Raw genomic sequence first — 12,091 nt, 5'->3', positions numbered from 1 at the left:
TTTGCAAAGCACTTTACACTCTGCCAATATACGCTATTATAATTAACCAACTATAAATTTTCAGCAATGCAACTTCTATAGAAGACACTAGTTAGTTTATTTGTTAGCCATTTGATTGTTTATATCCTTTTTCTTTTTCTTCTAATGGTTAGCTTTGTTATCGTTTTTCTCCTCTCCCCACTTCCTGAACAAAAGAAGTCTTTTCCAACTTTGTTCACCTGTGGAATGCTGTTGAATAAATTGGCCAAAACATTGTGTTAACAACTTTGGCAACACTAAATTACATTCCCTTCTCATGCTACCTGCATTTGATTGGCTTGCGGGATTTGCATGCTAATTAGATTATATAAATAGTTCACAGCTCTCCATTGCCTCCGTATTTAGCATCTAAAAACAATCTGAATTTTTCTCAACACCCCCCCCCCTTTTATTTTTTCTTTACCTGACACTTCTGTATATCAATAAAATTATGAGACACCTTTGTGTGTGCATGTGTGTACGTCTCACATCAACATAACTTTGATAATTACACATTGAATTAACTTTTTTGTTTACTATTAATCGCATTTATTGAAATAAAAAAAGGCACAACTGTATAAAATAAAATTTTAAAAATCTTATTTAAAAAAATAATCTGCCAGAATGCATTTCTGTTCAACAAACAAGTTTCTGTGTTAATAATTAAAAAAAAAAAAAATGAATTGTATTCCTTTCAAAATTTTAAAGTGTTGATTAGAAAGCTTTTTTTGTCTTTAAAATTCTTTACAAACCCTCATTTATAAAAAGATTGAAAGTTTTTGTAGTTGCTTACAATAATTATATAGATCAGTTTCTCAAACCTCATGACACCATGGAGCCCCTGTACATGACGAAGGTTTTTCACAAAGCACTAACAAGATAATTTCTAAAATAAATATGAAAAACCTGAATTTCAAATTTTAGCTTATACTTGTTCATTAGTTGTTTCTGATTGTGGTTTTACTATATTTTCGAGTTTACAACCATTTTTTGTTTTTGATTAATCAAAAATTGTTGCGTTTTTTGCTAATTTATTTTTTTATTTTCTTTTTCATGAGTCATTTCGAAACTCCTTACACCTATAGTTATGTATCATATCTCTTTCCAGTAAAAAAGATTAATAATTAAATGTATGTAGCCATTTAATTGTTTCATATGAAGCATTTATTCCTCTTTAAGAAAGGGCTTCCAGAGCCTCTCAGCCTCACTCACAAAGCCCTAGGGCTCTGTGAAGCCCACTTTGGGAAACCCTGGTATAGATTATTGCTTTAACAAAATTAGTTGTTTTTTTTTATCATCTGGTTCAAGTAGTAATTTAATTACTGTAATAATTATTGTTAGCTTTCAGAATTTTTAAATTTACTTTTTTAACCAATAACTAAATATTTATGCGCTTTAAAACCAAAAAATGCAAGTAAAGACTCCATACAATGCTGGGTACGTACAGGAATTATCTAGCAAAATTGTAATATGTGTTTGGTACACTTCTAAAAAAAAAAAAAAAATCATCTGTTTTGATTAGTTAGTATGTGGCATTTCGATTTTTGCATGGAAAGTCAATTTTGTTCCTTTTTTTGGCGGGGGAAGGGGTATTTATTTATCTTGTATGTATGTATGTATGTATATATATTTATGTGTCAGGTCATGTCATATGCTACTGGTACTATGTAACCCAGTACTACCTGCCTCATGGTCGGGTCACTGGCGACTAAACTGGTTCCCCCACCAGACTTGTTTGGTGAGGAGGGTGGCTAGTCTCCCTGAAGGATTAAAAACAAGACCTTCCAAAGGGCGAATGAACTCTTTTTCTTGGTCAACGGCCAACTAGCACAGTGTATATTTGTGTGTATATGTGTATTGGGGTGGAGAGGGCTCCCGTAAGCCGTGGTGAAGGCAACCTTTCTAGGAGAAGCAAATCTCTGATTTAAAAAACAAAGCGGGAGACCAGTACCCGCATTAAGCTGGTCTGCAGTTTAATTTGTTGCTGGCTATCTTGCTCTTGCTTGTTCTCAACATTTTGAACCGAGAGAGACTTAGCTGTCGTACAAAGCTAAGACTCTGTAACATCATCTTTGTATAGATACTCCCTCAGGCATTTGGGCTCATGGATTTTAAATGTCTGAGGAAGTGGCACTCGTCTGACAAGACGTTGCAATCATCATATATATATATATATATTAGCAAAAGTACCCGTCATTGACTGGGTTCAAAAACAGCACTGATTTATGAAAGTATGATAGGTTATGAAAAGGAAGGGTTGTAATGAGATAGCTTCGAATTTGGGGGTATCAAAACCAAAACAAAATATGATGAAAGTAAAAATAAAATAGATAAACCCCATAATTTATTATACCATACCTGTTCACACTGAAACACTTATCACAATATTCTGTGGATCTATATTAAAAAACCTTGTTAAACTTTGTGACATATTTCCATTCTATGGAGGTCAGGCGTGAACGAACACCCCATAATTTTATTATACCATATTTCTTCAAACTGAAACATAATTATCAATGTATACTTACGCAGATAGATATGAAATGTCTTTATGAAAGTTTGTGCCTATTTCCATTCTATGGAGGCCAGGCGCGAACGCTGACCCCACAATTTTATTATACCATCCCTATTTAAGCTAAAACATACTTATCAAAGTATTCTTATGTACATCTATATCAAAAACACTTGTAAACGTTTTTTTTTAATTTTTATTTCCATACTTTGTGGACCAGGCATGAACGCAGACCCCACAATTTTTATGAACCACTGTTCTTCCAAATCAAACATACCCATTCCTGTGTCTCGATACATCTTCTATCATTATATGTAATCAGTTTTTTTTTTAAATAGTCAAACATATAGGATCCTATTCATGACCAGACATGCACACACACACACATACACAGACATTCAGCTTTATATTATAGATATATAAGATCATAGCCAACAACCACCTGAAGGCTCCCTCTTCATTATCTAATACATTGAAATGTAAGGGAAGATACAAATCTTTTCTTACATTACACCACCTGCCTTTGATCTTCACCTTATAATGTTGGATGTTTAATAAGGAGGCATAAAGTACAATTTTTGAGTCTTGATGTGACTCGACCAAGGATTGAACTCGGTGTCCAAGCTCATTAATGGCCATTCTAACCATTATGCCAAATGAACTATATTACACACACACACATGCACACACAGGAGTGAAAATATATAGTCTCCAAATTTACAACTTATTTTGATGCTAATTTATATTTCAAATTAAATGGTAAATTTTGGGACATCCTGTATATAATAATTTTTTAATTTTTGTCGATTTTCAGCAATTGTTTTCATGAATGACTTTGGAATTATTTTTCAACTTTGAATAGATATTTGTATATTTTGTCGGATTATTTTTAAAATATCAAATCATATATTCTGATAAACTTATCTTTTTCACGTTCTTTTGTATTTTCAGCGCCCAAAATCTTGTGTAATGAAACGTCCTGCAAGTTTGATGGTGTATGCACAACATTGGCAAACAATGATAGAGAATGCGTCTGTAACATCGACTGTAGAAATTATACCGGGTATGTAAACTTAGCTTCATCAAATATTTTAATCTTGTAAATGTAATATCATCTATGGCAACACTTCAAAGACCGAAAATGATTGTGATCTGTTTTATTTTCTCTCCTCTGATCTTGAGCACATGGTGCAGTGGGGGGGAGAGGGCTAGTCAGTTAATTAATTTTAATGCTTCTAAAACCAAGCTTCTCTCTTTTCATCATCAACGCTCTGACCCACATCTGACTCCAATTGAAATGAATGGCTTTCATCTTGAGGATGCTCCATGTTTAGACAAGCTTCTTGATCTGACCTTCACTCCGAATCTGAAATGGAACACATACATCAAATCTGTTGCTATGGTCATTGGAAAAATGGTTGAATCAGTACCCTTAGCTTAAATCCCGCTTCTCCCCAAAAATAAGATTTTTTTTTTTTAAGCCAATTACATGTTAAAAAAAAAAAAATATAGGGTACTCGTCTACAAATTTATCAACAATTATTTATTGCCCGAATTATTTCTCTTGTTCTATATCCAAAGCAATATGACTGACCATGTATTGCTATCATGAAAATGTGTTTTATGTAATAATGCAGTAATAACAATTAAGTAGATAACATTGCTTTTAGTTGAAATTGGCATCAAAGGTAAATAGATAACATTAGTTTTTAATGAAAATTGATTTTTTTCGACTTTCAATTTTTGCTCTCATAATGAAGACCTATCGAAATTAACTTTATCACATTTGTCTTCATTCAAGGGTCCTTCCAAAAGTAAAGACTCCATATATATATATATATATATATATATATATATATATATATATATATGTTCTTATAATATATAAGCTTATTTAAGAAACTCGATGTAATCACAGAGCAATATAGAGAATAAATGACAAAAAACTATATTCCAAAATTCATGATGTTGACCATCTTATAATTTATTCCTTTAATTCAGTTGACTTTTACAATTCTTGACAGTATTTGTTTTGTAGCACAAAATCAATCACTTAATTATTATATCAATCAGTGAATCTATTATGCCTTTAACTCATCAGAAGAAATAGCAACAATCAATCTGTCAAAAGGAAATGAAGTATGATTTGATATGATTAAAATCCGAAAATTGGAAGAGAAGCTGCATATACCTTTTTAATGTTTCCATTATACCATTTTGAATTTTAACAAAGTCACTAAAAGTCAACTGAATTAAAGGAATAAATTATAAGATGGTCAACATCATGAATTTTGGAATATAGTTTTTTGTCATTCTCTCTCTTTATCTATCTATGTATATATATATATATATATATATATATATATATATATATATATATATATATATAAAATAACAATTACAATTAAATTTACCAAAATGATCCAAGATGGTAAAACTAAAGTATATTATAAATATTAAAGAATTAATATTTATAAAGTAATCTCAACCAAATGTAAAAGCTCTATAAAGCCAAATAGGAGATAGAGCTTATAAGAGCAAATAGTTAATAAAACATGTTAAAAAACACTTTGAAAAAGTTAAAAACATATTTAATCTGAAAAGGAAACACTTAATAAGTGGATAGTCCACTTATTAAGTGTTTCCTTTTCAGATTAAATATGTTTTTAACTTTTTCAAAGTGTTTTTTAACATGTTTTATTAACTATTTGCTCTTATATATAACTCAAAAAGTTGAAGAGCTATGAAAATTGAATTGTACCCTTAAAACGAGTGATCTTTTGTACCCCAGAATTTATTTTTCTATATAGTTGCCACAATTCTCGATGTACTTTTGCCTAAATTCAATGACGCATTTGTTTCTGACTCACATCCATGATATGGGTTGCTTTCTTAGTACTACACTGTCAATATCTGCAACAGATAAAACTTGCATACGTGATCATAGCACTGCAATTTGCAATCTCCTCTGATCTATTCGGGCGGGATGAAAAAAATAGGAGGCATTACTTTTGAAACTCCCTTTGTATATTCTGTATTATACTGTTTTCGTTTTCCTGCTAATGTTTGAATGGGTAATATCATTAAATAAAAAAATAATTTAGCCCGTGGAGCTGGAAATAAACAAGTTCATTAGTTTGAGAGTAGTAACAAAGTTTGGTTTGTGCTCATGTTTACCAAAATTCTAAAGACAACAAAGTTCAGCTCAGACATAAATACTCCTGACAAGCATCAAAATTCCACTCCTTCACTGAGATCCCGAAAAGCCTACTACTCTAATAGTTTCTTCCATTAGACTGCTATTCCTTGGACTTCCCTCCCTGCTTCCTTAACTGTAATAACATGTAGAGCTCTAAATGTAATGTGAACAAACATCTTGCTGTTCAACTCCCTACAGTCTCCTGTTCGACATGATCCTAAATAGTAGCCCCTTATATCCAAAGGGCAATATGACTTGTTTGGAGGTGAAAAACAGTATTTAAAAAAAGACTCCTAGAATTCTAAAATATAAGACTCCTTATTTTAAAGTGTTTTAATATTCAGATGTCTGTCAATTCTTCTTAAGAGGCTGATTCGGAATCCAAAAACCTCCAACTCCACAACCCTGGTTCCTATGTTGAGTACAAGTCTCATTTCTCATATGTGGTATTCTTGATTCATCCCTTGACTTTATGCACTAAATTAATCATGATTGCTGACATCACATGTACTTACACTAGTATCAACAAAAAAGGGCTTCATAATACATGCTATACTGTCAGAAATAAATTCCAATGTTAAACATTTAAACTTTTCGTATGTAGACTCAAGTTAGTAAAGTGTCAACATATAATCTACCGAGCGATATCATGCTAATTGTTTGTGACTGCCAGTTTCTTGCTTTGCAAGGTCATAGAGCAAGAAAGGAAAAACAGAACGTACACAGACATATCCTAGCAAATCAGTTGTCAACAAACAATTATCATGTTATTGGCCAGTCGAATACAAAATAATTAAGGAGTGAGAATTTTTTTTATTTTTTTCATTTGTAAAGCATATAATCAATGGCACATGTCCATGCTCTTCAGCCATAATATAATCAGTATTATTCCAATTACGGCTGTAATATTGGTAATCCAAACATGACATTGATTTTAATGTTAGAAATTTTAAAAGGTATAGTATCACCTTATTAACTCTTTCTACACAAATATATATATATATATATATATATAATTTGAGGTTGCTATTTTTCAAAAGTAGGGTAACCAGTGAAATATAATGAGGTTAATACAAGAGTGCTCAATACGGAAGTGGAGCAAGTTACATTTCCAATTTACCTTCATTTAATATCTATCTATCTCTCTATCTATCTATATATATATATTAGTCAGACTGTTTCACCATATCATAGTTCTTCAGTGTATCTAGACCAACACTCATTCCAAGCCATGGATCAAACCAACAGCTATAATCAATAGCTCTACCCATCAAGTCACTGGATCAGTGCTGTCAGCAATGATATCTAACAATGCTGTATACAAACATTGACACTCCCACAATGCTCTATTTGTTATTTACAAAGAGCTTTGCATTATAATAAATATATATATACTAGCAGACCGTCCGACATTGCCTGGTCATAAAAGTCGCATGAATATTATATTTTAATTGATGCAGAATTCTTATATACTATAAACAGAAATACTGTAGGTGTTAAACTTAACGTTAAATTCCTTTTTAAAGAAAATGAAGTAAAAAAAAATAAATTAAAAAAATGGAAAGAAACTGAGACAAGTGCATGAGTATTATGTTTTTTCTAAACAGTTCATTTTTTGTAAGTAAAAAAAAAATTATAAAAAAAAAAAATGCTCAAGCTGAGATCAAAACCAAAAGACAGTCAAGTAAGATAACCATTAGGCCAGTTTAACACGATCATTAAAAGGGGTTTTAAAAATCTACTTATTCTTAACATAAATCTGTCATGTGAACGATTTATGAATGCGCATTCATGAAACAGTTGATAAACAAATAAAAATCTTCCCCCCCCCTCTAACAACTTTTAAATTTTGACCCCTTAGCAGCCCTTTTTTCCGGGTAAAAAGTTTTCTACATGTCTGAATACTCTATATACCAAATTTCAAATCTATAGATAAAAAATTTGGTGAGTATATAGCTTCAGAAGTGTTCTCACTATTGTAGATATGGATGTAGTCCCATATATATATATATATATGTGTGTGTGTTTATATAAGGGAGAATTAAGGGTAGAATTGCCATTAAAATTTCAAATAAGTGTATCCAATTTTAATGAAATTTAAACCATATGTATAAGACCCTAATTTAGAGATTCCAACATTTCCGTTTCTTTCCACTATACTAGGGGGTAAATGAGGAAGGTGTTAAAAATATTTTCAAGTAATATGGTGTTATGAGTCTACTGAAAAGGGACATAGTGTTCCTCATTAAATTTCAAGGGACATCGGGTCTTCTTGCTAGTATTTATATATACTATATCTTGTACTATTTAGTATACAGCATAATCATTTTGATAAATCGGTACTTGTTGGATTACCAAAGTTAAGCAATGCTCAGCAAGAGCAGTACTAGATGGGTGACTATTTGGGAATATTAGCTGTTGTATGTAGAAGGATGGCGACAACTCTCTAAAAAAAAAAATTGTCATTGCCCCTAACTGAGATATATTAGGAACTGCTTGTTAAATTTATAATCTTTAGAATGCTATACCATGCAGCTGCGAAATATTATTTGCAGCATTTTCATTTTAGATGGTTAAGCACGTTTTTGAAGGCTCTGTGCATTAATTTTTTTATTTTTATTTTATGAACTAAATTTAAATAATTCAATATAAGATATAAAAACATTACATGCTGAAACATGCCTAAAACAAAATATAAAAATGTTTGTCATTAGTATTATTTTGAAAGAACCCCACTAAGCATTTTCATCTTTTTCATTTTTCCTTTTTCTTTTTTCCTTTTTTTTGTTTGTTTTTTCCTTTTTCTTTTTTCCTTTTTCTTTTTTCCTTTTTCTTTTTTCCTTTTTCTTTTTTCCTTTTTCCCTTTTTCCTTTTTCTTTTTTTCCTTTCTTTTTTTCCTTTTTCCCTTTTTTCCTTTTTCCCTGTTTTCCTTTTTCCCTGTTTTCCTATTCCTTTTTTCTTTTTCTCTTTTTTCCTTTTATCTGCCATTCTCTCTCTCCCGTCTTTTTTCTTTCTGCCGTTCTCTCTCTCCCGTCTTTTTTCTTTCTGCCGTTCTCTCTCTCCCGTCTTTTTTCTTTCTGACGTTCTCTCTCTCCCGTCTTTTTTCTTTCTGCCGTTCTCTCTCTCCCGTCTTTTTTCTTTCTGCCGTTCTCTCTCTCCCGTCTTTTTTCTTTCTGCCGTTCTCTCTCTCCCGTCTTTTTTCTTTCTGCCGTTCTCTCTCTCCCGTCTTTTTTCTTTCTGCCGTTCTCTCTCTCCCGTCTTTTTTCTTTCTGCCGTTCTCTCTCTCCCGTCTTTTTTCTTTCTGCCGTTCTCTCTCTCCCGTCTTTTTTCTTTCTGCCGTTCTCTCTCTCCCGTCTTTTTTCTTTCTGCCGTTCTCTCTCTCCCGTCTTTTTTCTTTCTGCCGTTCTCTCTCTCCCGTCTTTTTTCTTTCTGCCGTTCTCTCTCTCCCGTCTTTTTTCTTTCTGCCGTTCTCTCTCTCCCGTCTTTTTTCTTTCTGCCGTTCTCTCTCTCCCGTCTTTTTTCTTTCTGCCGTTCTCTCTCTCCCGTCTTTTTTCTTTCTGCCGTTCTCTCTCTCCCGTCTTTTTTCTTTCTGCCGTTCTCTCTCTCCCGTCTTTTTTCTTTCTGCCGTTCTCTCTCTCCCGTCTTTTTTCTTTCTGCCGTTCTCTCTCTCCCGTCTTTTTTCTTTCTGCCGTTCTCTCTCTCCCGTCTTTTTTCTTTCTGCCGTTCTCTCTCTCCCGTCTTTTTTCTTTCTGCCGTTCTCTCTCTCCCGTCTTTTTTCTTTCTGCCGTTCTCTCTCTCCCGTCTTTTTTCTTTCTGCCGTTCTCTCTCTCCCGTCTTTTTTCTTTCTGCCGTTCTCTCTCTCCCGTCTTTTTTCTTTCTGCCGTTCTCTCTCTCCCTCTCTCTCTCCCGTCTTTTTTCTTTCTGCCGTTCTCTCTCTCTCCCATTTTATTTTTTTCTGCCATTATCTGCCTGTTGATCAAATCTAACAAATAAACAACCACCCCAACTCCTTAATTATTTCGCCTTCCACTGGCCAATAACATGGTAATTGTTTGTTGACAGCTGATTTGCCAGGATGCGTCTGTATGATCATTTGCCTTTCCGGTCTATATGACCTTGCCATGTCCCTCTCTCTCTTTTTCTCTCTCTCCCCACCCCTTCCACAAATGTTTACTTTTTTAAAAATTTTCTCTGGTGCTTTTTAGGTTTAACCCTTGAAGAATTCTGCCTGGAATATGCCAAATCATTTTTTAAGGAACTTATCGACCCGTAAACAATTTTATTATACATAATTGTACAATCTTTGTAAACTGACTCAAACTATTAATACACACATATGCACTTTGTTCAATAAAAAAATTTGTATTGAAGATTTTGAGAGGGGGGGAGGCTAATGGATATTATTGCAGAGTTCAAATGGAGTCTATTGTATTCAGTTACCCTCCGATACTGCTAACTCTTAACAGCATTTAACTGAGGTGGGTTAAGGTGGATCCAAATGAGTTTACTGTGTCCCGTATCATGGCAAGCAGCAGCAGAGTCCTCAGCATACTGTGGCTATTCTTGGTTTCAGTGACAAATGCCAAAAATATGGGAACCAGTCCTTGCACTCTCTTCAGCAGGTCTGACTAGGTCTATTAACTTGTAAGAATTTCTCCTCTGAGTATTAAAGAACATGACCAAACTAGAAGAGTCTGTGATTCTGGTATTGTTGCATCTTGCACTGCATGCAGTTTAGGATTTGGTCAAAAGGGCAGATACGTAGATTGTTTTGTAGGTAGTATATGTTGAAAACTTTCAGTCTGTGAAGATCTTTGTTGCGTAAGGGCTACATTTTATAACCATGCAACAGTATTGTGCGTATCGTTGATCATTGGATTGCCGTTTTATTGGTTCTTTGACAAAGGGGGGGGGGTTCGCCTTAGTAATTCATTCATCTGTTCATTTGTTCACACTTATCTCAATAACCAGACCTTGGATTTTTTTAAATTTTGCACAAACATTAGTCATTGTGAAAGTAAATTTTTGCCAGAACGGATTTTCTGGGATAACTCTGGTTGCCCCCCACCAGGGGCCATTATAAGGGTAAAATTGCTCCAAATTGTTCGTCTGTTCACACTTTTCTCAATAACACTCCTTGAATTTTTCACTCCTGGAGGAGAACCCTGCATGCTCAGTTTGTTTAAATTTTGTTTGTTTTGCAAATTCATATTTTCCTGATGCAGACAATTTAACCTGAGCTTGATAATCTAACAGGGCACATTTTTCTTCTAATTTACTTTTAAAAGCTAGTTAAATATTTTGCTATATTAATTAGATGTTCTACCACTATCCCACACCTTCGGAACGTATTCTATCACCGTTACCATCTGCTCCCGGAAGGCTTTCTGTCACGGTCTCTCACTTCCGGAAGGCTCTCTGTCTCTGTTTTCTGGAAGGTCTCTTGCCTTTAAAAGCGATCCGTTACTTGTTTCCTTTTCTCACCCTCAGAAAATATTCCTGCTCTAATTTTTTCTGTCCCCCCCTCCTTCTCCCCCCATCTCTCTCTTTCTCTGTCTACCTACACCCATTTCTTGTGCCTTTTATCAACATGTATACAAAGATTTAATGACTTTATTATATCAAGTTAAGTCGGGGTGGTATGTTTTCTAGAACAAAAATCTACTTTTTTTTCTTTTTTTTTTTTTAATAAATGTTTATCTTTCTTGTTGTGTCTGATTCTGTCAAGTAGATAGTTGCAATGACAAGCAGAGGAAAGCCTGTTGAAATTAAATCAATTTCACTGAACCGCTCCTGAAAACCTAGGAAAGTTTCCGTTTTTATGAGGTTTAATTCAAACAGGTAAACTCACACGTGTTTGTATTGCTGATCAAATATTTGCTTACAATCCTCGTTTTACACCTCCGTTATTCTGCCTATGGTCATTAAGTTGACTTATTTATGAGATGAGAATGTTCGATATCTGAAGTAGAACGTTGTTTAGTAAATAAATGGTGTATGATGATCGGAAGGTGTGAAGCTGCGGGTAACCTCTGGAATATGATTCCATGTCTATTTTTATCAAACTTAGTTATGTGCATGTCGCCTAATGTCAGCTACTGATTCTTGACTGGAGTTCAGATCCTACTGGAAAGGTTTTGTTGTCTATTTTGAGAAGTCACAAAGCAAATTCTTTGTTTTTGTTTTCTTTTGGGGTGGGGAAGCTCAACAAGATTCTGAATGTGTGATTGACCTATTGAATTGGCAAGGACGGAAGTTTTCCAATTTTTAGTGGAATTCCACTTTTGGATAATTAAAACAAAAAAACAAAGCAAAATTCTACTTTTTTATTAAATTAGCTAAGGCCAAATCATTAGTGCTTC

At 33.5% G+C, this 12,091-nt stretch overlaps 1 protein-coding gene across 2 annotated transcripts in view; it reads left to right on the top strand.

Annotated features, from left to right (window-relative positions):
* The window catches only part of LOC145297581 (insulin-like peptide receptor), a 290,500-nt gene that overhangs the window by 163,440 nt on the left and 114,969 nt on the right, over positions 1-12,091 (top strand). For both annotated transcript variants that reach the window (XM_080143619.1, XM_080143620.1), the window contains one exon: positions 3,482-3,593. In XM_080143619.1, the coding sequence (XP_079999745.1) occupies positions 3,482-3,593 (112 nt within the window). The remainder of the gene's footprint in view (positions 1-3,481; positions 3,594-12,091) is intronic.

Source organism: Euprymna scolopes, chromosome 18 (assembly GCF_053919585.1).
Source record: "Euprymna scolopes isolate OS-2025 chromosome 18, ASM5391958v1, whole genome shotgun sequence".
NCBI lineage: Eukaryota > Metazoa > Mollusca > Cephalopoda > Sepiida > Sepiolidae > Euprymna > Euprymna scolopes.
This window is presented reverse-complemented; position numbering and strand designations above follow the sequence as displayed.